The 27,294-nt window shown below is 43.6% G+C and overlaps 1 protein-coding gene across 1 annotated transcript in view; it reads left to right on the top strand.

Annotated features, from left to right (window-relative positions):
- Nucleotides 1-16,256: 16,256 nt before the first annotated feature.
- The window catches only part of TSPAN32 (tetraspanin 32), a 42,507-nt gene continuing 31,469 nt past the window's right edge, over nt 16,257-27,294 (top strand). The window contains exons 1-3 of the mRNA XM_056852125.1: nt 16,257-16,339; nt 18,255-18,369; nt 20,369-20,466. Of these exons, the coding sequence (XP_056708103.1) occupies nt 16,271-16,339; nt 18,255-18,369; nt 20,369-20,466 (282 nt within the window). The 5' untranslated portion in view covers nt 16,257-16,270. The remainder of the gene's footprint in view (nt 16,340-18,254; nt 18,370-20,368; nt 20,467-27,294) is intronic.

Here is a 27,294-nt window from a genome sequence, read left to right as displayed (position 1 = left end):
CATGATGCATACCTATTCTCTCCAGGATCAGAGAAGCATGCCTATTATCTTTGGTGCTGCGGGACACAGGCAGGATGGTGCTGCTGCAGTCATCTTGTTTGGGGGCTTCCTAGAGGCACCTGGTTGGCCACTGTGTGAACAGACTGCTGGACATGATGGGCCTTGGTCTGATCCAGCAGGGCTTTTCTTATGTTCTTATGTTAACCATAGTGATCTCCAGATTGAACACATGAAGCTGCCTTATACTCAGGGCCGGTGTCAGCCTTCTTAACGCCCTGGGCATGGCTAACTACTTGTGCCCCCCACATTGCTAACCAATTTTCAAAAACAGATGTCTTTTAGAAAAAAATAAAAGCCCGATGCATTTCTACAAAACTTTTTATAAGACGTTATAGATAATTATATTCTATAGTCTTGTTGTACTTATTTTAAAATAAAAAATATAAATTGTCAGTTGCATTTTTTCAAGAAACGAATCGGTTTAAAACTGCCCCTCAGGCCAGCTCTGCGCCCCTCTGAGGTCTGAGCCCTAGGCGACCGCCTAGTTCGCCTAATGGTAGCACTGGCCCTGGGCCCACCCACAACTATAAGGCTATCCTTTAATTTTTATAAGAAACAAATAAAATTTTCAAAAAACACATAGGTGGGGGGAAAAGGTGCAATTAAAATTTTAGTTGCATACAGTAATTGTATTGGAACTTCTATAATATTTTCAAGGTACTAAAAGGTCATTAACATTTTTAACATATTGTCTAATGTTTAAGGGGGGCACTTCATCAGGGGCCCATATGGCCCACTTGCCATTGGGCAAGCTGCCACCCTGGCCAGTCCGCCACTGGGTTTGGGCTTTCCATGCTACCGAGGGCGGGACGTCCTCTGCAAAGGTCTGCAAACTAAGAACTATAGTGAACATAAGAACATAAGAAAGGCCCTGCTGGATCAGACCAAGGCCCATCAAGTCCAGCAGTCTGTTCACACAGTGGCCAACCAGGTGCCTCTAGGAAGCCACTAACAAGACGACTGCAGCAGCACCATCCTGCCTGTGTTCCACCGCACCCAAAATAATACAGTCGGTACAGAACTATTCACCGCTTGTCTATATGGAAAAGACACACCCACCCAAAGCCTCCACATACCACCTCCCTCACCTACAGATGCCTGTAGGTGAGGTAGAACTTCCCCATCCTTTCCTCTCCCATTCTATATTAAGCGAGAGAGAAAAGAAAGAGGTAGTTCGGAATTTCCCGATGTGTACAGGGGGTTTGACTAGATGACCCTGGTGGTCCCTTCCAACTCTATGATTCTTTGATTCTAACTAGTCTCTTCTCTCAGACTCCCTTTATTTCAAGCATGTGATACAGCTTCCTCTGGATGTTCATGCAAGAGAGGCACAATAAAATCCTGCCTTCTTGTTTCCCAGAAAACACTGTAAATTGCCAGTGCTACTGTTCAGTTTAGAGCTGTTTATGCAATAACACATCCTTTATGCAACATTAACCTAATTGCCACATACAACTCTCTAACCAAAATATCGCCATTAAGCTGTGTTCTAACTTTCAAAAAGTTATTAAAAGGGATTTTAAAAAGCCATTTGTTGCCAAAACAGACTTCTTTGTATTTCAGAGTTTAAAATAAAATCTTTAAGATTAAACTAGACGGGAAGCATTGTTCCCATGCTTGTCACTCTATTTATTTATTTGGGGGGTGGATTTTTTAATAATTTGGTGGTTTCCACTTTGATGTAAGATACCAGTCAAAGTAGATCTTCTGTATGATGCTGATCTTATTGCCTGATCGGAGGCTCATCGGTTTACTACTGAAGCTTGTGTTCTTTAGTCTTAAGGGTTGCTCTCTTGGCAGAAAACCCAGAAGAGACTCCAAAGTCATTTATGCATGGGTACTTGGACTCACGTTCGCCCCCTGTCTGACTCGGTTGTTCCTTGGAGTTCTGCATGAGTTTTCCGTCCATTCGAAATGACCTCGCTGCCAGCCCTCACGATGTCCGGGTCTTCCCATTCCTCTGTTAACCCAACTCTTCCCTCTCCCCTGAATTGGTTTTTTTTTTTGGGGGGGGGAATCTTCTCTCACAGTGAGAGCTGCAAAGTAAGCCAATTACAATGCAGCATTTAAAGGGACGGGACTGGATTTGAGTTTGGAGATTGCCGGTGCAGAGATTCCCAACTGGAAAGTGTGGGTCCAGCCAGCACGAACCCCATGTAAAACTCCCATTCATAAATGACCCAAGTCCCCCCAAAATGTGGATGTGGGGCTCTAATTCAAGGTCAACCAGGATATGAACAATGCACCCAGGTCCAAACTACACATGTGCTTTTGTTTGTTAAAAGTGTTGGGTGTGGGCTCCCAGGACCAAACTCGGGTTCCCTGCAACCAGGCAACAGCTGCAAGGAATGGCTTTTTAAAAATAGAGCCCCCATGAGCTCAGAACACCACTGCAATGGGAGGAAGGGCTCCTTTCTTCCCCCCAAGTTTTTTTCCTATGCAGAAACGGAATTGTTTCTCTGTCTTTGCTGTTCCACTTGTACATAATAGTCCACTAGGAACGGGGAGGGGGGAGGAAATAACTCCCTTTCAGTGCTGTTTCTGAGTGCGAAAATGGCTGGGGGGGGAGGCAGGAACCAAGCCTGTTTGGGCTCTGTTTTATTTATTTTTCAAGTCATCTGCAACTACTGTATGGCTGCAGGGAACCCAAGCTGGGTCCAGGGAACCCTGGACCCAACTTGTTAAAAGGCTGAATGTATAGTTTGGCCCAGAGACTGTTTCCTAACAACACAAGGGCCCTGCTGGAACAGAACAAAAGTCCCGTCTAGTCCAACATCCTGTCTGTTTAGATGTTCCTCCCTTGCTGTTTGCTCCTAGCAGATAGCTGCCTTTGAACTTGGAGGTTCTATTTAGCTTTTATAGTTAACAGCTGTTGATAGACCACAGTTAAAAAATAAATACCCATACTAAGATGCCACGTATAAGCTCTCCATCCACGGTGATAAAGAATTTAAACAAACCAACTGCCTTTCATCCTTTTAAAGTTTCCAGTTTCTATACTTTTCAACAAACGTCCTTCTGGGGAGGCTGTCTGCCTAGGGCTTGACTTGATGCGTATATTAAAGTCCAACATCTTCATTCACACAGACTGCTGTTAAGTGTTCTTTACAAAAATAATTACTGGTTGTACTCAAGAGCTCTTTTTTTAATGTGACCATATGTACTTCATTTAGGGTCTTTCCTTACAGCTAATGAAAAGACTTGGCTGAAACTTGATTTATTCATCAGAAACCCTACAGCGAGCATCACCTCCACTCAGAACAAGTGCACCATTTACTTAATTTATGTAGGTAGGTTAATGGAACTCTATTAATAGAGCATGGCCACTGCTAGTGATGGTGCAGATTTGTGGGCAATCAGTCCTCTTCTGCACACAATATTGTTTCTGCAAGTGTTATGAGCAGGTTGCTTTTCCTCTACAATAAGAGCATTTACTTAGAAATAGCACCTGAGACGCAAGCAGGTGCAGTTTTCACTTGAGTCTTGCTGTGGAGATGATGGTGCGAGTCTCCCTGATCCCTTATTAGGCGATGTCCAGGACCCCTCACTTTCAGACATTGTTGGCTGTGCCATTTTGAATGCTCAGGAGCTTTTATGTTAGGTTATTTTCTTCTCCTGAACGTTACACAGTCAGATGCTCTAGCGTTCCAGCTTGTGCCTTCAAGCCTTTCCTCCAATTGAAAGTTTCACTCCCATCAATCACATGGGGATGGGGATATTGAGTAAGAGCAGCTGGAAATAATCCATGCTATGAAGTTCATTGTGTTACAAAAATATGACAGCGCGCTTCACACAGCAATATATGCCTCAATTCAGCGGTTCCTCCTGAAATTAACAGTACAGCAAGCACAGAGAATTCTGTATTAAGAACATCCAAGCTGCCTCTTGCTAGGACTTGGTTCCTGCTTTGGCTAGTGGTAGCTCTCAAAGTTCTCAAGACAGGCAGGGAGGAGATCCTTTAACTGGAGATGTCAGAGATTGAACCTGGGACCTTCTGCAGGCATGGCCTGCCATTCAGCCACAACCTCTGTCCGTCCTTCTCCCACTTCCCATCTCCCTAGCTTCAGATATCTAGTCAGAGATCCCATTGTTGAGAGGAGAGCCTCAAACATGTTTCTGGCTTAGTTTGCAACCTAGCCTCAGTGAGGTTTTGAATGTCTCAGTGCTGGAAATGGGTAATATTAGATTTCTGCATGTTAACATCAAAATGAAAAAGTAATTAATTAATTGTTGTTTTGTCTGTTTTGCTAATATTTTGCAGGGAGTTGGTTTTTATATGCTGACTTTCTCTACAACTCTTCTTCTTCTTCCTCCTCCTCCTTCTCCTAAAATACTGACCTGTATCCTGAGGTTAGACTTCATGAACCAAGTTTTGCTTGCTAGATGCAAAAATCAATTACTTTCAAACGTTTGAAATGTTATTTCATCCTTCTCAGTGTTGCTTGGAAACACATAAAATTCACATATATGATCAAATATGTGTGGGATAACAGCCAGCCAGTGCGCTGTAGTGGTTGACGATTGGACTAGGGTCTGGGAGATGCAGGTTCATTCAAATCCCTGCTCTGCCATGGAAGCTCGCTGGGTGACCTTGGGCCTGTTACTCATTCTCAGCCTAACCTACCTCACAGGGAGTTTGTGAGGAAAAAATGAAGGAGATCAGATATTAATTGAAAACGATCTTAATATTCATTTATTGTATTTTTGTTTCTAGGTAAATGTGTCTGTTGAGTTTGCATGAAGACCCTCTTGTGTATTATTGTTGCTGTTTGTTATCATCATCATCATTATGAAATAGAAGAAGAAAGAAGAGAAACTCCCCTTTGTGTTCTTTTCATATGTGAATTTTTTCTAAAAGTGGGTGAGCTTTTCTAGCTATTTCCCTCAGCATCCCATTCACTTGCTTTAAATTCGTTGGGAAATGCCTGGTACTCTGTTTGGGTTTCTAAGGCACATTTTGAAAACTTTTTTTTTTTTTACAACCGAGGCTTCCCCACCCCACCCCTCCATTTGGGTTTGTTTCTTTTAAGCCAGCTACAGTCAAACTTTGTTTCCATTCACTGGGAAGTCACATCATGAATTTTAAACCTGGCAAACCCCGGCAGCTCTCTTCCCCCCTCCCTCTGCCACCTCTTCCGCTTCTTCCCTGCTTGAAAAGGAGACAGGCCTGGGTTTAAAAGTTTATTTTAGCTTTGATTGTGTGTATCTGCTAATGCATGTTAATTAGCTTGTACAATGCATCCTTGTGAGACACCAGAGTATGCAGACTTGGGCTGTGGGGGCTTTTTGTTCCCAGGTAATTGTGATGGTGAAGGGGAGCTTGCTCTAGTTAATGTAGTTAGTGTATGTTTTCGTGAGAGGGGAAAGGGGGGGCGGCGATTTATAGCGCAGCACTTTTATTCTCTTTAACAAGCCAACTCCAAAGTGCATATAACCATATTATAGCCAGTAGGTGAAAGAATGAATGCGTGAGCCAGGGACAGCACCCCCTCTCCTTTTCTGTCTTCTGCGGGCCGACAAGAGCGTTTCTTTGCCTGCCTGCAATCCTGTATGCGTTGCATGTCTGAATGACCATGACACTGTTTTGCTTCTTCTTCTTCTTCTTGCTTCAGCTTAATCCCCAAAGAATGCCCGATTGATTCAAATCCCTTCTGGCTTCCCCAGCAGTCATTTTGCAAGGCATACCAAATTTTTAAAAAAGATCGACAATAACAAAGGGACACCCGAGTCCTCAGAAGAAAGTGTTCATGTGGCATTTTAAAATCTATAATAAGGGGCAAGCCTTTTGTCATAGGAATCACTGGCAAACATAGATTGGTCCACTTTTGATAGCAAGGAACAGAAAAAAAAATTAGCAGGGAGAAAGTGGAAGATTTGGGAGCGGTTTATAAGCTGCTGAGTAATACCAACGTGAGTCACAAATGGTTAAATTCAAGGGCTTCAGTGAAGTCAGGACTACTTTGTTGGATCATAATCTCATATTTACCTAAATGACTGATGGAATGGAAAGCAGACCCCTTCTAAGTTAAAAGATAACCTTCCATATATCCTGGGCCAATTTCTCTGAGAGTGATAAGCGGTTGGTTATACCATTTGAACACCAGTAAAACCTCTGAGTATACATTAGCTTAAAGTCAGTGACATAGTGGTTAGGGTTCATCCATGAAACTCTGGATGACTCTCAACCAGTTGCTCTCTCAGCCCTTATTTACCTCACAGGGTGGTGGTGGTGAGGCTAAAATGAATAGGGTTGCTAACCTCCAGGTACTAGCTCGAGATCTCCTGCTATTACAATTGATCTCCAGCCAATAGAGGTCAGTTCAGCTGGAGAAAATGGCCACTTTGGCAATCGGCAAACCCTCCCCAAACCCCACCCTTCTCAGGCTCTCCCCCAAAACCTCAGATGCGTGTCCTTGGCTACATATCTCCTTCAGCAACTACTTGACTTTCTATCAGAGTAGAAGATCATTTTAATAGGATAAATGTTTCATTTGTTCTTGATTTTAAAGGCCAGCTCACCAATATTGGCATATATGGGGGGAAATGTAGTCATATTAGTTGACTAGATATTAGGAGTGAACCATTTCTTTCATTTACAACGATTTCATTTGTTTTCATTTTCCATTAGCTTTGTTAGGAAATATTTTCCATTCCATTTGATTTAAATTTTCAGGAGCTATAATCTTTGCTCAAGGAATCCTGCCTGCCAAATTTCAGGCAAACAGGAGAAAGGATTCCACTTGCATAGATAATTTCAGGAAAACCATATGCCAGAAAAAAATATCTGCTTTGATAATTTATGGATAATTTCTATATGTCAGTCTTGTATCTCTTGATCTCTCATATGTCTCTTTCTCTCCCTCCCCTGCTCTAACCACACATACCAGAAATATAAGATCTGTTTACTTTGATGACTAATTGAATGCTTCCTATTTATGCAAGAATCCCTTGGGGTACAGAATGTCTACATTTCATGGTAAGACCCATGATAGGATCATAAATTTAGCTAGAATATTAGATCAATGTTGGCTAGCGAGTGCATGGGTAGATGCTAGCATCATGCCCCACAAAAGATCCCTTGTTTACTGATCTGATGCTTCTTGGAGACTGTAGAACTAAATCCCTTGTTGGGCAGACCCCTGAATATTGAGATCAACAAGACCTTGCAATAATGTGTTGATAATGTTTTGTTATAAAAGTACTATAAAATGCATTAGGAATGAATCTGGATATGTGGGTTATGTGTGCTTCACTACTTGCTATAAAGGTAAAGGTCCCCTGTTCAAGCACCAGGTCATTCTTGACCCATGGGGTGATGTCACATCCCGACATTTTCTAGGCAGACTTAGTTTACGGGGTGGTTTGCCAGTGCCTTCCCCAGTCATCTTCCCTTTACCCCCAGCAAGCTGGGTACTCATTTGACCAACCTCGGAAGGATGGAAGACTGAGTCAACCTTGAGCCGGCTACCTGAAACCAACTTCCGTCGGGATCAAACTCAGGTCATGAGCAAAGCTTTGGACTGCAGTACTGCAGCTTAACACTCTGTGCCACGGGGCTCTCTACTACTTGCTATACAGACAGCCCATTCCTGAGCTCTGGGGCTGAAAGGGCTCAGGAGGCGTGCAAGTGGTCGCACTGGCCTCTGGGCCCCCTGCACCAGTGCCCAGGCCCCTTGCGCCACCAAGATAGGCACAGGCGCATGCGTTTGGGTGCTCACGATATCCTCCTGGTGCTTCCACGGCAGCGCTGCCCAAGGACCCCGACACAGCCTCATGCTGGCGTCCTCACAGTGCACTTCTGTGTGCCATCCGCCCAGGGGGCGTTCCCTGGCCGGTCCAGGCGAGGAGCCGCCTTTAGGCGGCCTCCTAAGCCCTTTCAGGCCAGGAACGCCCCCTTTGCCCTTACCTCAAGATACACCACCTTTTTAGGTGGCTTATCCCCGTGGAACCCAATGGAGCAGTTCCACGGTGCTCAAAGATAAGGGCAGGATTTTCGCTTCATTGGGGGAGGGCTGCATCTTCCTTTGGAGGTAGTGCGGCGGTGCTGCCTCCAGCCACCAGTGCAGCCCTTTCCCTCAAGAATGGGCTGTAAGCTATGCTGTGGGCTGCTCTGGCTGAATACATTAGTTCTTTGTATAGTGGGGAGAGATCTTCCTTAAACCTCTTCACCAAGCCAGCTTACTGGCCCTGACTCCATAACTGCCAGCCAGCCATCCAGGGGTGTAATACCCAAATCTGGCCACATTCGGTACTCATGGGTTCCATACACATGGCTGAAAATACTTTTAAATTAACTGCTAAAGGTTGGATGTGACAGGTGCCTTTTTAAAAAGATTAACCATACTTGTATATTTTCCTTTGAAGGGCAAATAGCAATGGAGGGGTGGATTTAGATTGGAAAAATGACACAAGGATGGTTAAGCAGCTCCTCCCCAGAGCTGCTTTCTCAATGTGATTCAGCTCTCATCACCCATAGCTGCTTTAAGCTTTTAAACATAGATCATCTGTTCATGGCTGTCCTGTATCATGTTTAATTAAGGCGTAAGCCATAGGCTAACAGCGTATTCCTGACTTCTGAGGATGAAAGTCTTCAGGAGGCCAGGAAGGGGATACGCCAGCATTGGGGGCCCTTATGCCGGTGCCCGGGCTACTTACACTGTTGTGATTGGCCCCAACGCTGGAAGGGAGGCCCGGTCACCAGTCTCCTGGCACTGCCCTCGGACACTGGCTGGGCCTTCCGCCAGTGTCCCAGGGGTGTAAAGGCCCGTGCCAGCTTTCCAGGGGGCATTCCGGCATCCCAGGGGCGTTCCCGAGGCATGCCGGGGGGGTAGAGCTGCTTTTTGGCAGGTGCAGCATCGCTGTTCTGTATGGGGCGAAAAGCCCCATTTTTACAAAAAAAAAAAAAAAACCACTGAAAGTCTTTGTTTTGGTCTTTCGGCGGCTGTGAAATGGCTTTGGAGGCGCTGCGGTGGAGCCGCAGCTATGCCGTCCCCAGACACCAAATGGTAAGGAATGTGCTGTTAGTGTATCTAAGTGCAGGTACTCCCTCAGCTCTACAACCAAGTGAACGATATGATGGGCTTCTGCTCAGATTCAGGCTCTTCTGTGCTCCTTGGCTGGAATTTAAAGATTGCAGAACATTTAACAACAAGTGTAATTTACCTGTAGGACCACCGGACCTGGTTAGCTGTGAGCATTAATCCAAGAAACCTTCGTGAACTTACCAGGACCACCGGACCTGGTTAGCTGTGAGCATTAATCCAAGAAAACTCCGTGAACAGCTCTCCTTGCTGTTGATCCAGTATATGTTTCTCACGTAATTCGGTTCTGATAAAGGGCAACTCCAGCACCGTATTAAATAATGGTCCTGGTAAACTGGTTAAGCTAAACTTAATTTCTGAAGTGTGTTTGCTGCCACCTGCAGGCCTTTTGCAGAACGGCAATGTGATAAGGTAGAATTGGAAACTGGACGGCTGGGCCTTAAGCAGATGTTACAAGTGAGATGGAACTGCCACTGTTTGAATGCTTTTTTGTGATATTGAAGTAAATACATGTCATCATGACTTTCATTGTTCCACCCTGTAGTCACCAGCAAATGCAAAGAGCAATGTGCAGCATAATGAAATAATGTCTGTATGGACCAGTATTAGAGGCACTTGATCAATGACTGGTTTTTATATTTTCAGTTGGAGGGTACACAATGATAGATAACAGATAGTTCTTCACACTGGGGGACCTCCAGGTTTTGGGAGCGAAATCTGAAAACAATTTAAAAGGGTGGTTTAACCCCCCCCCCCCTCAAATAAAAGAGCATTGTCTGCTGAGCTGGACAGCTGCATTCTACATTGTCCCCGACATAGAACTCCCGTGATTGATAGGGAATTTGAATAGTATTCTGAAAGTGGCAGTTGGAGAGTTCTGACAGTTGAGAACTTACAATTGACTGAGAAAGAACACTTGGAGACGGGTGTGAGGTGCAGGCTGTCTGGTGGAGGATTCTCCTCTGGAGTGAAAAGGAACACAGGTTTTAGATCAGGGAAGATCTATAACCAGTTATCTAGGGAAATAACTCTAAAGTTGATAGAGTCATCCCTAAGAGTTTAAAGGGAAATATCTCTGATGAAAGGAGTGATCCCACGCCAGCTTAAAGGAGAAACTGGGGAAGTATGTTAATGTTCCTAACTCCTCCAACTAAAGAACCAGTTTGTAAAAGAAGCTTAAGTCGAAGAAAACAACCCAGTGACTGCCAAAAGTAATCACTCTCAGTAGAAAGTAAAAGTTTTAACACTTGTATGTGAACCACCTTGATACAATTGGAATTGCAATATATCACTCGAACATAACCATCCCAAGTTCCTCAATTCTATTATTCTGTTACACACTACATTCATGTTACAAAGCTTTGCTAACCTGACTTTTAAATCCCTCCCCCAAATGACAAATAAAACAATTTTTAAGTTGTACTTCAAAAAGCGTTCCAGGTGCCATATACCTCTGACCTTTTATGGAAAATAAGGGAACCGTCATAAGTGGCAATGGTGTCATATCAAGTTGTAAATTTCAATAGTGAGGTTTGGTGTTTGTGGAAATTAAATATATATATATTAAAACAAGAGGAGTTCCGTCACATTTGCAGTTGCACAGATAACACACCTACTTCTTGAATCAGCGGTGGCAGAGTCCAGGAGCTGCTCCAGCCCTGGCGTGGCGGTAGTGGTGGCAGACTCTGGGAGCTGCGGAGGTCTAGACTCTTGATAGGCCCAGCAACTGGGGGTGGGGTGGGAGGCAGGGAACCAGGCCTTGTTTTAGGGAGCAAGTGGGGGAGGATAGGACCCCCACAAGTCTTGCAGGCCCCCACTAGCTCTTTTCTAAGCCCATACTCCAGTCTTACTATACTGTTTGTTTTGTGTCTCATATTGTTCCTTTTGCATTGCATTTTGTAACCTTCCTTGGGACTCAATGAGAAGCGCAGACTATAGAAAAAGTAAGTAAATAAATAAATAAATAGTGATGAATTGTTAAGTTTCATATATAGCTGCTCCTTAACTTAAAAAAAGAGCTTCCGCGGCAGCTTGATTAGAGAAGCAAATGGAATCTTTTAGTCTCTGAGTTCCTCTAGTGGACAAAGCGAATTAATGTCTGGTTTTCCTTTATTGTTTTGTTGTTGTTGTTTTATTCTAGAATGTATAGAAATGATGAAATGGAAGGGGGAAGATGCTGTTTCCCTCCTCCCCTTGATGTAAATAAGTTGCCTTTCTAAATCAGTAGAAGTCTCAAAAGCAGTCAATTCTTTATAATGTATTCTTCATTATAACCTCACCCACTCTCCGCCGTCATATAATTGCTTTTCTACAAAGCATTTCAAATGCATAAGTAAACTTTCAGCATTTTGTGTAGTCAGATTTTCATTCTCACATATTGGAAGTGTAACATTAGCATTCCTTTGCTGCAAATGTTTCCTCTTAAGTGCCCACAGTACCAAACCATCCCATACAACTGAGCTAAACTAATTTGTAATTCGTTATTGTGACATGTAAACCTTTGATCATCACTGTCCCGAAGGGCTAGACTGCATGTGATGCATCTTCTATGATGCTGAAAGGAATAATGCCCCCCACCATGTATTCAGGTACTGACAAAGTGCCTTTTCTCTGGCCTGAGTCCCTGCCCCTGCTCTCCCTCCATCCTTCTCTGCCCCTCCACCTAATGTACCAACTTCCTAGAGGCTGCCAAAGGGTATAGATAAGCAGTTTCTGGTTTTCTTTCTTTGTATTTTTGACAGATAATACTTTTAATGCATCCTATACCCAAGCTTTGAGTCCTTTGTTAGGGAGAAAGGTTAGATAAAAGTTTGTTTCCAAAATAAATAAATACATTAAAAAAAATTTCCTTTAGAGATTTTCACTGCTGAAAGAATGTTTTTGCTGTGAATAAGATTCATTTGTGTCTCGCAAGTTTTCAGGATGCAAATTGGGAAGATGGTGTAATAGCCTTGCTCATACTTGCAGCCTGTTATTGAGCAACCTGTTTGTGCTTACTATATTTCACATTGTGGCACGTGGTTTGAGTTTGTTCATAGTTAGTCTTTTTTGTTTATCATGAAACCAAGTAATTCCTGGGATATTTTAGAACTGGCCAGTATCAGCCCAGGGCATTGTTCCATGCAAGCACTTGCTCCGGGGAGTTAGACTCATGTTTGTTAAAATGATCCGTGGAGAGCTGTTTTCTGACATGATTCTACAGCTAGTCCTCCAGCGAACAACATCAGTCATTCATAGCCCCTTGTCTGACTGAACTGGTCCCATGTCAAATTCTAGCTCTAGTCTGAATGATAACTAGGGTTGCCAGGTCCCTCTTCGCCGCTGGCGGGAGGTTTTTGGGGCAGACCCTGGGGAGAGCAGGGTTTGGGGATGGGACCTACACAAGGAAGACTTTAGTCCTGTTTGAGACTTTATTTATTATGACTATTATGAATTCTCTTAGATACATGTAGCTGATGAAGCCAAGTGCGAAATGTGCTTTTGATCTAGACGACACGTCCTGATACTTCCTCGTAGTGGCTTCGCCATCGCTGTTTACCGTCCAGCTTGTCATATACAGAAAAGAAATAACAACATATTGTGGACAATATATATTGACTTACCTGCCTTACAGGATGCTTATATCCTTCAATTGAATTTCCATCTGTGCTGGATTCTTTTGATAATTTGTATCTTATTGTACCCTATTGTATTCATATATATATATATATATATATATTCACTTTTTTGCACCTTTTTCACTTTATAAAAATCCTTACTTTATTATTATAGTTGTAAGTGCTGTTGTGGATCTTTTCCATTACCTGGAGGTTGGCAACCCTAATGATAACCCTTTGGGCCACACCACTATGCAGCCCACAATTTAAGACAGGGAATACAATAAGGTCTAAAGCAGTGAAAGAATTCTGTGCCTTGCTTCTTCCAGGATAAGGAAGCTTGAGGGTGTCTTGCTCAAGGGCCCCCAAGATCCCAAAACAAGCACCAGTCACTCCAGGCTAACCTAGCCTGTGCCTAGCAAATAAAGGTAAAGGGTAAAGGTAGTCCCCTGTGCAAGCACCGGGTCATTACTGACCCGTGGGTTAAAAATTAACCCACTGGTCAGTAATGACCCAGTGCTTGCACAGGGGACTACCTTTACCTTTTAAACACCATATTATAAGAGCTAGTCTACTACAAGTGTGGAAAAGATATAAAAGAGGTTTTGAATTTAAAACACTGGGCTGGCTATGCCCTCTAGAAGTGATTACAAGAAGAAAACCAAACATGGATCAAGATAACAAGACATATAGGGAATATGTACAAAAAGATAAAGAACAATGGAAACTAAAAAAATAAGGAAGAATGTGGAATAACGAACTGGTTTAAATATTACCAACTAAACGATGTCTTCAAAAAAGATCAAATATTAGGATTCGCAGATAAAAAAACTAAGCTAGAAAAGATATTAGACACGGGAAGTAAAGGAAAAATTTCTAAGTTGTACCAACTAATAGAATATAATTCAGAAGAGGAAAGTGTTAAAACACTAATGATATCATGGGCAAGAGATCTGGGTCATAATATAGAAATGGAAGAATGGGAAAGACTCTGGACGAAAGAATATAAATTTACTATAGCTAGTAGCATGAAAGAAAATAAGTATAAAATGTTCTATAGAGGATATACTACTCCAGTATTATTGGCAAAGATGGATAAAACAATCTCAGATAAATGTTGGAGATGTAAAGAGAAGAAAGGGACTTTCTACCGTGTCTGATGGACATGCTGAAGAATCAAAATAATTTGGGAAAGGGTAATTATGGAAACAGGGAATATGATACAGAGCAATATAAAGAAAAAAAACAGAAACTTGTTTGTTAGGTTTATTCCCGAAAGATATTAAAAAGGAAGATAAAGCAGTTTGTCAGTATAGTTTTGCAGCAGCGCGATTTATAATTGCTAAATCCTGGAAAGTGGGAAAAACTTCATATGAAAAATTGGAGAGACAAAATGATTTACTATATACAAATGGATAAAATTACAAATAGCTTGAAAGGACAAGATATAGAAATATTTAAGAATCAATGGCAAAAAAAACATATTGGGCAAAAATAGCAAAGGTAGATTTTACAAAAATGATGAAGGGGCTGTAAGTAAAACAAATAAGTATAGGGTAAGATAAATTAAAGTATAAATCTAAGAGATTAATCAACGGGAGTTGCTCACGGTGAAGGGGGGTGATGGGGGGTGGAGGGTTATAAAATGGAGGTAATGGGTAAAATGAGCATTACTATTTTTCTTTTTTGTTGTAACATTGAATCAATGTAACCCATCTTCTATGAAAAAAATAAAAAAATAAATTGGAATTACTGACCCGTGGTTTGACGTCACATCCCGACGTTTATTAGGCAGACTATGTTTACGGGGTGGTTTGCCATTAGCCTTCCCCAGTCATCTACCTCTTACCCCCAGCAATTAGGACATCAATTTCTGCTGCCTCAGCATTTTTGCCCTGTTCCCTGTTTGTGAATTCATCTAGGTACTGAATCTGGTATCCTGATAATACTTTGTAGTCACTGACCTGATTTTCGTTGGCCTGACTTCCCAGCTATGGCCTGTGCTCTGATATCAGCCCATGCTATGTGCCATGTTCATCAAGGCTTCTTTCCTCCAAAGAAGTGTCATCCTGCCAGGAATAGACAAGAACAAGTATCTGCATCAGACTGTCCTGTGAGATTCAATCTGGAGTGTAAATTTTCAGTCTAAAATATTTGACAATCCTTTATTTGATAGTGGGAATATACGTCATGTGACTCAAACCTAAATGTGTAAAAACACACAATACCTTTTTATTAGGAACAATCAAACGACACAAAGCAATGTGCAAGCTTTCGAGCTTTCCAGCATGCTTCGTCAGGCTGGATGTTTAAAAAATTTAAGGGAGGGAGCATAATCTTAAGACCTCGTCTATGTCAGGGGTGTCAAACATGCGGCCCGCGAGGTGGATCCGGCCCCTGGAGGGCTTTTATCCGGCCCGCGGAGCCGAGGAACCTAGTTCCCCTTTCCCCCCCTCCCCCAGCCTTTTCTGGGCTTCCTGGGGCCCATGCCTGGCCAGGGAGGGAGTAGAGAAGGCTTCTGCCCCGTCATACCGAGGCCTTCCCGAGGTTGTGCTGGGCCGCTGGCACAGCCAGGGGGTGGGGGGAGGCCCTCCTGCCGACGTGCTGGGCCACTGGAGCACCCGGGGGTGGGGTGGAGGCCTTCCTGTGGTCACACTGGGCCGCTGGTGTGCTTGGGGGTGGGGTGGAGCCCCTCCCGCGGTCACACAGGGTCGCGGCCCCGCTGGTGCGCCCAGGGGTGGGGTGGAGGACTTCCAGCGGTCATGCTTGGCCGCTAGCGCATCCAGATGTGTGGGGGGAAGGCTTTTCTCTTTTCTTTTTCTTTTTCAGCCCCTCTCTCCCCTTTTCTTTCTTTCTTTCTTTCTCTGTCTCCTTCCTTCCTTCCTTCCTCTTTCTTTCTTTCTTTCTTTCTTTCTTTCTTTCTTTCTTTCTTTCTTTCTTTCTTTCTTCCTTCCTTCCTTCCTTCCTTCCTTCCTTCCTTCCTTCTTTCTTTCCTTCTCCCCCTCTCCCCTCCCCCTCCCTCCCCCTCTCTCCCTCCCTCCCTCCCTCCCTCATTTATTTACTTATTTATGTGCGCATGGCCCGGCCCAACCAAGTGACACTGATGTCACATCCGGCCACCCTAACAAATGAGTTCGACACCCCGGTCTAAGTTGTCTTGCAGGCCTCCTGCATGAAAAGCAGAGCAGGTATTCCAATTTAAAATGGCGCTGGCGTCTGGGTGCACCTTCTGGGAGGAAGACGCAAAAAAAAAAATGGAAATATCCAATTGAAAGGACAAACCCCAGCACTTGATTGAGCCCAAACTTTGAACCAATGCAGCTATCTACAGCCTCCTTGAGAAGACTAAAATGTATTGTGGAACTGTTTTGTTTTTTTAATTAAACAACTTACATTTTAGTGTATCATTAAAATGTGTCTCCTCTTGGAGAAGCATAAATGTAACTTATGAGTACGAGCCCTAATAACAATGTTATGGGACTACATTTCCCAACATGCGGTGATGCAAGCACTAACTGAAAGCCAACCCTTCTCAGCAAACCGATTTCCAGTAAGCAGAGAGAAGAGGAAGGAATGGGACAGAGATGCTGCTTGGTCCAGGCGCCCAAGTGCCAGCTACTGGTGGTCAGTCTCTTTGGCATGGTAATGAAGCGGGGAGCGGTGCAGAAATTGTGTTGACTAAACAGGTTGTCCGCATTGTTAATAGAGGGGTTAATTTAATTTGGTTAACAAATGTTTTAATTTAAGTTTTCCAAACACAGGAAGCACTTGCTCAACGGCAGTGTGTCTGGGGCTGTTATCACTACTTTGCAGCAGTGCCTTTTCTTCTCTGCGGTTTCGCTCTCATTCTCAATATGCTGGGGGGTGGGATGGGACTTGAGAATACCACTAGACCTATTCTGCTTAGGGGGGAAATGCGTTGGAAAAAGCTTACCATGTCCATTACTTCTGAATTTTTTTTTTCCTGGAGATACCATTTTAGATTATTTGTTTATTTTTCGTTTTTTAAATATAAAATTACACAAAACAAAGCATTATCTGATAGGCATTTGCTTTGAATGGAAAACTGGACCATCTTATATATTCTTTATGTCACTATAATGAAAAAAAAAACTGAGCATTTTGTGAAAGTGTGCAAAATAAGGTATGCCCCAGGATTGTACCTTGGTATGAGAAGGAATACATACTCCCTTCCCCCAATCCAGTGCTTTTTTGCGACTTTACTCAATGGTACTGAGTACCAGCACCTTTTTGGGAGGCTGTTGCAAGTCCTGAGACGGGAATTATTGGAAATCAGTGGGGGCCTTACATGTGAGTACTGGCAGTTTTTTGTTTACTAAAATAAAACACTGCCTCATCTATACAAAAACAATAAGCAGAGAGTTACGGGATTATAAATTAACCAGCAAGAGCACATAGATGCCTCTTTTATTCTATGCAAGTCACTTCCTTCCCTGAGCCGGGGGTGAGTCCCATTAGTGGTTCCATTCTGCTAGTTGGCAGAACATAGTTGTGAGAGGCATCACAGCAGGATGGATGGATGGATGGGTAGGTAGGTAGGCAGGCAGGCAGGCAGATATGGCAGATCAAAAAACCTCTAGTGTGTTTGTTTTGGATTAGGTTGGTGTCAGTATAATGATTTGGGAGGGACTGTGGCTCTGTGGTAGAGCATCTGCTCGCCATACAAAAGGTCATAGGTTCAATCCCCGGCATCTCCAGCTAAAGGGACTAGGCAAGTAGGTGATGTGGAAGACCTCTGCCTGAGACCCTGGAGAGCCGCTGCCACTCTGAGTAGATAATACTGACTTTGATGGAGCAAGGGGCTGATTCAGTAGAAGGCAGCTTCATGTTTTCATGTGCAGCTGAGCTGCAGTTGAGTGAAGATTGTGTGAGGCAATTTATTAGAGCTGTTTCCCTTTCTTTTGTTAATCTGTTGGCTGAGGGAATTCCCATGACCATCCCTCACCTTCACATGCAGTAGATATATCACAGCTGGTCAGACAGAAGTTCTGCTTTGGGCTATTCTTTCAGGTCATGCAATTGGTGGCTTCCTTTGCTATGACCTTGTACTCACAGGGATTCCTGGTTCTCCAAGCAACTGTAATCAGGACTAGAATGCTGGAGTGCTTTTGACTGTTGCATGATAGTCTCCCCATTGGTTCTGCTCCAAGACTTCACATGTGATTAGCATCCCATTGTATTTACATAGTATGAAATAGGACTGGGAAATACCCAGGTTATAACAACACAGAACTAATTAGGAAGTAGAGTAATAGTCCTACCCTATGCAGGTTTACCTGTATTTGCCCAAAAGGATGACAACACTGAATGTAAGAAGACCCCCCCCCAAAAAAGTTTCTACATAAAAGTTTTTTATTATTAACTGTAACTCATATATGGAGTTAAAATTCTCTCTCCTTTCCTTGATAGCACAAGTGGGAAAGCGCTTTCTTTCTTTCTGGTAAACAGATATTCAGAAGAAATATACTTATTGCAGAACAAATACCGTACTTATGAGATTGCAGCCCGTAATTCTTGATTTCTTTTCTCTCTTCAGCTGCTTGGGCTATCAGTAGCCATACTGACCATTATCACCTACTACGAAAGGCGCTTTATTGTCATAAGCGAAGTCTCATTGGAAACAAACCCCATTAGGACTTTTCACAATATAGGTAAGTGCTGGACACTGTGGAAAACAGTAAACTTCCAGTAGTGTTTCTATTTTATTCCATAAAATACCCTGTTGGATGCTGATGCAGGATATGGTTCTGTTTTTATATTCCTGCTATTTTTCATTCGCTATTTAAATTAACCTGTTTTTTGAAACTATGCTTTAATGCAGGGGTAGAAAGCCCCCAGCATGCATGCTGAACAGCAGCATACCAGACCATGGCGCTCAGCATGTAGGGACAGTCCTCTGCCTGAGCGACTGATGCAAACCTCTGAGATGCTGGCAGGGCTGCTGGGGTGACAGCTAGGACATAAGTCAATAAGTCCCTCCGCACTGCCACCACCCAGGTTCAAGGTAAGCTGCTGAGGCGCTGGCAGCACAACCAGGGCTTGGCTTGCTCCCAGCATGGTGTAGTGGTTAAGAGCGGCGGTTTGGAGTGGTGGAGTCTGATCTGGAGAACTGGGTTTGATTCCCCACTCCTCCACATGAGCGGCGGAGGCTAATCCAGTGAACTGGGTTTGTTTCCCCACTCCTACACACGAAGCCAGCTGGGTGACCTTGGGCTAGTCACAGCTCTGTTAGAGCTCTCTCAGCCCCACCTACCTCACAGGGTTTCTGTTGTGGGGAGGGGAAGGGAAGGTGATTGTAAGCCGGTTTGAGTCTCCCTTAAGTGGTGGAGAAAGTTGGCATATAAAAACCAACTCTTCGTCTTCTTCCTCTTCTTCGTACAGCCCTCCTCTCTGTGCCCTGTTTCATGTTGGGTCCTCCTCTTTTCCTGCTGCCTCCAATTTTTCTAGGATTATTGTCTTTTCCAGTGAGCCTTGTCTTCTCATAATGTCACCAAAGTATGATAGCATTAGGGAATGGGAAAAAAATAAATTTCAGGTCAGACTGTACCTTCTAATACCGATTGGTAATTTTGTGAAGTATAAAACCTCAGACAAACTTACACAGTGAAGTTTTGGCGATATACAAGTATACTTCAGTTGAATCAACTAAAAGGTAGAGAATTAATCCATTAAAATTAAACAATCAGTAGGCAGCACTAATCTTTTTTTCTTTAATCTACTGACTTCCATAGGCCAAAGGACCCTAAGTGAAGGAAACCCCAGTTAGCCTCAAGCAGATCTGGAAACTAAGGCAGGGCCTCTCATTTTGTAGCTGGAGTGCCCCCTCCCACATATCCTGTGCAGTCATTATTGTTCAGGGCTCTCCTCTGTTTACAAGCGGAAAGACATTAATTTCCCAACTCTCCACTGGAAACAATGATTTCATCAGTAGCCTCACTATCTCCTCAAATTTGCACCTCAGTTAAGAACTGTTGTAGGCTGCCTGGAAAATCCTTTCTCAGATAATTAACCTCCCTTATATGCAACTTGGGCAGTGATGTCGGGGTTAGGGTTGCCAGGTCCCACTGGCGGGAAGTTTTTGGGGCGAAGCCTGAGGAGGGTGGAGTTTGGGAGGGAGGGACTTCAGTGCCATAGAGTCCAATTGCCAAAGCAGCCATTTTCTCCAGGTGAACTGATCTCTGTCGGCTGGAGATCAGTTGTAATAGCAGGACCTCTAAAGCTAGTACCTGGAGGTTGGCAACTCGGGGTCTGGAACATAACATAACTCAGAGATGCACAAGAGGTTCCTCAGTGGAACAGGCTTCCTCGGGAGGTGGTGAGCTCTCCTTCCCTGGAGGTTTTTAAGCAGAGGCTAGATGGCCCTCTGTCAGTAATGCTGATTCTATGAACTTGGGCAGTTCATGGGAGGGGGGCATCTTGGCCATCTTGTGGGCATTGGGGGTGCGGGGGGGAGGTAGTTGTGAGTTTCCTGCATTGTGCAGGGGGTTGGACTAGATGACCCTGGTGGTCCCTTCCAACTCTGATTCTATGATTCTAAGAGGAGCATTTCTGTAAGGTTGCTCTGTCTTAGGTGAGGGTAGAAGAGACAATGGGCTAGTCATCCCCTTTCTTAAATGTGCCAATGCCTTGTGTATTTGCTCCATTCCTCAGCTTTGTACACTGGAATATGTCTGAGTAGCATCCTAACCATTGCTGCTATACTGAGTGTTGTTGCCACCTGGAGAGACCTGGAGAGTATCATGGCAGTGGTAAGTTGGCTTAATGTGGGTCAGAATTGGGGACTGGCAGACTGCCAGATCAGGGGTTTGTGTTTGTTTGCAGTTGTGCACAAAGAGGCTATTCAGCACTTTGCATGTGCCTGGGAAATACTTGTCAAGCCTCCTCATTCATGCGTGTGTGTTAAGTGCCGTCAAGTCGCTTCCAACTCATAGTGACCCTATGAATCAATGTCCTCTAAAACAGCCTATCCTTAACAGCCTTGTTCAGATCTTACAAACTGAAGGCCGTGGCTTCCTTTATAGAGTCCATCCATCTCTTGTTGGGTCTTCCTCTTTTCCTGCTGCCTTCAACTTTTCCTAGCATGATTGTCTTTTCCAGTGACTCTTGTCTTCTCATAATGTGACCAAAGTACGGTAGCCTCAGTTTAGTCATTTTAGCTTCAAGGGTCAGTTCAGGCCTCATTCATTTACACAAACAAAAGGCACATCATGCAGTGCATGTGATGAACAGCTAAAAATGTCGACTAGAATTGCCATAAAGATTTATTTTTGTATCTTTAAAAAATACTTCCATGTTTAACTGTGCATACATCCAGGTATTTGTCTGGATCCTATGAGCAATTCCATGTTAGGATACACTCTCGAAATCCCATTATAATAATTGTAAGTACTAGAACACAAAGATGCATGCAGAGATACATCACCCCATGCAACCTATACTGTAAGTGAAAACAAACCGCTTCCTGTGGAAATGTGTGTGTAAAGTGCCGTCAAGTCGCAGCTGACTTATGGAGACCCCTTTGTGGGTTTTCATGGCAAGAGACTAACAGAGGTGGTTTGCCAGTGCCTTCCTCTGCACAGCAACCCTGGTCTTCCTTGGTGGTCTCCCATCCAAATACTAACCAGGGCTGACCCTGCTTAGCTTCTGAGAGCTGACAAGATCAGGCTAGCCTGGGCCATCCAGGTCAGGGCACCTGTGGAAATAGTATACATTAAAAATTAATTTATGCCTTTTATGGCATAAGAGAGGCAAACTGGAAGGGGCCTCTTTCCTCCCCCCGCCCCCTGCAAACATTCCTAAAACGTAACCTTACCTATTAATATATGCATGTGTATTATTGGAACAGGAAAAATAAGAGTGTTTTGTCTATGAGTGGCTAAGGGCAAAAACGCATGGTCGCTTTAGCCTCCTTTATACCCTGTTTCAGCCAGGATCGAACGCACGTTCGGCGAAACACATGCATTTGATCCTGGCTGAAACAGGGAATAAAGGAGGCTAAAGCGACAGTGCGTTTTTGCCCTAAGAAAGCTTCTTGTGCTGTGCATAGAAGGGCGCTTTGTAGTAGATTACTAACCCTTGTGGGTCAAGAGGTTCATCTCAGCTGCATGGCTGGTTTCCAGCTCTGCCTCCTCCTGCCTCGTGCTGAAAAGTTATTTCAGGGCTTTACGTGTCCCTCTGTTTCATTAACATCCACCACCATGACAAAATTGCCTTTGGTATGCCTTGCTTTCATTCACCCTTACCTTTTAGTTAGCTTTAGTTTTCATTCTCGTGTCTAGCTGAACTCTCTAAGTTCAAATCAACCAAAGAGCTGTGCTTCTTTATCTGCTCAAATCGAAATGTGTTTGTGTGAGATAGGGGGTCTTCTCAGTTACGTTAGCTATCTGGGAAAGTGTTTGCTCGCCATTTTCACACACCCTTAGAGCATGATAAGAATGTGCTGGTACAGCCTCCGACTGATGCTCACAGATGGCAGGGTGCAGAGGCCTGTGCTGGCAAAGAGATCCTAAGGACAGGGTATGTTTGCCGCTGGAACCCATGTGCAGCCTGCCCAAAGCAACCCTTGAGGAGTTGCCACCTCCCCACACATGGTGATATATGGCAGGGGACTACTGAAATACACATTGCACAGGAAGGGAAGGTTCACTGTGCCTCCCATCCAAGCAACCAGTGGTCACACCCAGCCCTGCCCTATCTCACCTCCTGCTGCAGCTACAGAGGCAGAGGTGAGTGGGGTGCACTGAGAAAACATAAGAAACATAAGAAAAGCCCTGCTGGACCAGACCAAGGCCCATCAAGTCCAGTAGTCTGTTCACACAGTGGCCAACCAGGTGCTCTAGGAAGCCCACAAGGAAGATGGCTGCAGCAGCATTATCCTGCCTGTGTCCCACAGCACCTAATATAATAGGCACACTCCTCTGATCCTGGAGAGGATAGGTATGCATCATGACTAGTATCCATTTTGACTTCTTGATCATCACGTTTTTATTGCATTAAATTTGGTTGGATCCTGTGGGACTTTCCTCCTGGCTGTGGCATTTTCCTCTAGCACTAAGAGCCTCCCCCTTGCACAATGAAAAATTTGTCAGAATACAAAATCTATATGGGTTTTCCAGGGAAGATCTGAAACTAGTTGCCTACAAGCTCATGTACATGTAGCTTTCCAACAAAAATTGTGCACTCTGATATTCAATTTGTCTTCCATTGAGGAAAGTCACGTAGATTTCTTTTTATCTCCCATGTTCTTATACTAGTACTTGAAAGTAACAGATGGACAAGTTAGGACCTATTGCTATGGCCAGCCAAAATGGCATTCAAGCTCTAGTAGTTACAGTATAATTTGATTTTAGGAAACCAGCTACTACTACTGTCTGTCATGCAGTTTCAGGAGAGGCATTTATCTCCCCCCCCCCCTACACACACACTCCAATTCTAAAATACTAGTCTACAACAACCTGATTTTAGTACACTACAAGCAGAAACCAGTGAGAACACTGCCCACAGGATAGATTAGTAGGCACACATGTAATAAAATTGGCTGTTAATATAGGGATGACTAAGGTTTAAATCAGCCTTTCCCAGACTGTTGATGCCTGGGGCACAGTGGCATTTTTATAGAACAAAATTAGAGGCACCCTAAATGTTTTTACTTAGAGAATATATATAATTCACAGTCAGTGCTCAGAACAAGAGTCAAAGGTCAAATCCTTCTTGCAACTCCAGGATAGTTCAGTTAATATTGCTCTTGGCATTTCCCATTCCCTTTAACCTGGTCAATTAGAGACTGTTGCTGGAATTAGGGATGATTGCAGAATCATGATCCAACCACCACCACCCGTCAGACATGATGATTCTCTAATGTGATTTTTTTTAAAAAAAAATCACATTAGAGAATCATTTGCAATCACTATCAGAAAATCTTATTGACGATTTGGTATTATTTTCTGATCATCTCTGAAAGTTTCCTTTGTGTCTTTAATGAGGAGCTTTAGTAAAAACCTAGGTGTCTTTTTCCAATAATCCTTGAAGAGTGCACAGGGGGGGAAACTGGTGTCCGAAGTCTTCATGGCTAGTGGAGAGATGGGAGAGAACCTTCATTGGTGAGGGACATTTTTCTCCTAACTCAATTAATTCTTCTCTGAAAAAATACTCATAATTCAATGGAAGTTTTCAGGAGTGAATCTGCAGAAGTAGAGAGATAAATTCAATCCCAAACGGGATGGAGCTAGCAAAATCTGCTCATCCTTGTGTGGGGTCCTGCTTTTGAGGGAATGATGATGCTATCAGGATTCATTCATGTCTGTGGGCTGCACTGCATCTTTTGTTAGGGGATTCAAGTACATCCTCCTCATACAACCCCGTTTTGTATATTGACCCCTGGTTACTCATTCCTTTTTCTTCCCTCCCATTGAAATTAGATTATACGTTTCATAGGAGCTATTATTTTGCAAACGTTACTTGTTACAGCACCACAGGCATTTATTATGCTATATAAATAAGGAAGGAAGTAAATAAGTTAAGAGCTGCAGTCCAAGCTCTGCTCACAACCTGAGTTCTATCCCGACGGAAGTCTGTTTCAGGTAGCCGGCTCAAGGTTGACTCAGCCTTCCATCCTTCCGAGTTCGGTAAAATGAGGACCCAGCTTGGTGGGGGTAAAGGGAAGATGGCTGGGGAAGGTACTGGCAAACCACCCTGTAAAAAAAGTCTGCCTAGTAAACGTCGGGATGTGACATCACCCCAAGGGTCAGGAATGACCCAGTGCTTGCACAGGGGACCTTTACTTGTACCTTGTTTTAGTCAAAAAGGAAAATACAACTGAATTGCTGCATGTTATTCTCCGTTAGACCACTAGAGGACACTTTATTTCTTTTTAAAAGTCTGATCTGTCTTTTTCTGCCTTCTGCTACCACTAGTTTCTGCTGTCTGCAGTAGAGACCATTGGTTCCAGTGTCATATTTTGTTGATGAAAATGTATCTGTTTGGGTGGAGAAAGATTACATATTAAATATTAACCTGGGAGTTTAATTGACAGATGAAATCCAGAATTCAAAACTTTTTTTTTTTTTGTAATTGCACTAGTTGAGTCATTGAAATGAGAAAGACTTACGAAGCGATTCTAAGCAAGCCTCCTTGGACATGTTATTCAATGGGGCTTACTTGTAAAAACATCACTGAAGAGCTGGTGAGATCTCCTGGCACATGTGTATAATAGAGAGAGATTTCAGCCAAATTTTGAAGAGAACATAAATGATTTCTAAAAAGCTAACGAATTCTGATGTTTCATTTAAATTGGGAATATCTGATGACTTCAGTTTGGTGCATTAAGCGTTTTAGCCATGCTCCTTCTCCTCCTCCTCTTCTTCTGTCAAGTCGCAGCCGACTTGAAGCAACCCAATAGGGTTTTCAAGGCAAGAGATGTTCAGAGGTGGTCTGCCATTGCCTGACTCTGCATAGTTACCCTGGTATTCCTTGGTGGTCTCCCATCCAAATACTGACCAGGGCCCACCCTGATTAGCTTCCAAGATCTGATGAGATTGGGCTATCCTGGGCTATCCCGGTCAACTCTGTTTAGTCAGAATCAAGTCCCACTGTGTCTGTAGGATGTAAAGCCACTGTCTGCATTATACCCACACTCAAAAAGCCCCACCTGGCCCTGCCTACATTCTTAAGCAGTTGGCAGGTGCCAGTGGGTGCCAGGGAATCCATGTGCCCCACATTGGGGACCCCTGATTTACACAGCTGCAAATCTTAGTTTCAAACCAGCCCTACAAAGACCAAGTCTGAATTAAAAACACTTTGTTTGAATATTCTACAAACAGCCACATGATTAAGAGTTCTTGGGAGACTGCAGTAAACACAATTAGCTGACATTCTTGTCCACAGTTATGCGCAGGTAAATCCCATTGGTTTCAATGAGCTTATCAGTGCCATCATAAGAAGAGTTACACCCTTCTAAGGCCATTGACTTCTAAGGCTATTAACTTCAACAGACATAGAAGGCTGTAACTCTGCTTAGGATGGCGCTGCTAGCCACACATTTCCCCAGGCAGCCCTTGCAGGAACCCGTCGTCCTCACAGTGGTGTGAAGCATAATTCCAAGCTAGAAAACTAGCAAAATATGTAGAAGGCTGGATTTGATTTGAACCATATTCTAACATATGTTATATGTTAGAATATGGTTCAAATCCAGCCTTCTACATATTTTGCTAGTTAGTATATGTAGTTAGTATATACTAACTATATGAGCAGGGGGGTTACACGAGGATGGGGCTGTGGCTCAGTGGCAGAGCATCTGCTTGGCATGCAGAAGGTCCCAGGTTCAGTCCCCGGCATCTCATTAAAGGGACCAGGCAAGTAGGTGATGGGAAAGACCTCTGCCTGAGACCCTGGAGAGCCACTGCTGGTCTGAGTAGACAATACTGACTTTGATGGACCAAATGTCTGGTTCAGTATAAGGCAGCTTCATGTGAGGAAATATTTATATATAGTTAGTATATATTAACTATATGAGCAGGGGGGTTACACAAGGAAATATTTTAAAAAATGGTCTTCTCACCTGCAGTCTGGAGTGATACTAATTTTTTTAGAATTCAGCAACTTCACTCTCATTATTCAACATGCTTCCAGACAGTTTAGAATATTTTCAGGAGGATTAGGCTGGGTGAAAAGTCAATTCCATATCAGTGATTAAAAATTAAAACCCGCAGCATCTAACTGTTGACAAAGTGCATCTCTCCTGGCAGATGTTTAAAGCAAGCTCTGTTGGCTTTAGTGCTCCCAGAGGTGTAATTGGCAGTCATGTGTCAGGTGTTGTTAATGGCATAGAAGCCCCCCTTCAGTGTGCCGTACATTATACCTGAGAACTGTTTCTCAGGCTGCCTGTGCTCACATCTGTTATGCACCCTCTTTGTCGATAAGAAAATCCATCTGTCTGTGTGCTTAAAATGGCAGTGTTGAAAATGGCCTATGCAGAGATAGCTCTGAACTTAGAATCGTAGAGTTGGAAGGGACCACCAGGGTCATCTAGTCCAACCCCCTGCACAATGCAAGAAATTTTGAACTACCTCCCCCCACACCCCCAGTGACCCATACTCCATGCCCAGAAGATGGCCAAGGTGCCCTCCCTCTCATAATCTGCCTAAGGTCATAGAATCAGCATTGCTGACAGATGGCCATCTAGCCTCTGCTTAAAAACCTTCAGGGAAGGAGAGCTCACCACCTCCCAAGGAAGCCTGTTCCACTGAGGAACCGCTCTAACTGTTAGAAAATTCTTCCTAATGTCTAGACGGAAACTCTTTTGATTTAATTTCAACCCGTTGGTTCTGGTCCGACCTTCTGGGGCAAGAGAAAACAACTTGGCACCATCCTCTGTTTGACAGCCCTTCAAGTATTTGAAGATGGTTATCATATCCCCTCTCAGTCTTCTCCTCTTCAGGCTAAACATACCCAGTTCCTTCAACCTTTCCTCATAGGACTTGGTCTCCAGACTTGTTCTTTTACGATGGATAGTGTGAGATTGATCCATCTGAGGGATGTTGTTGCCATGTGTGCTCAGGAAGACACACATCTGCTAGACA

The sequence above is a fragment of the Euleptes europaea genome, chromosome 6, assembly GCF_029931775.1.
Source record: "Euleptes europaea isolate rEulEur1 chromosome 6, rEulEur1.hap1, whole genome shotgun sequence".
NCBI lineage: Eukaryota > Metazoa > Chordata > Lepidosauria > Squamata > Sphaerodactylidae > Euleptes > Euleptes europaea.
This window is presented reverse-complemented; position numbering and strand designations above follow the sequence as displayed.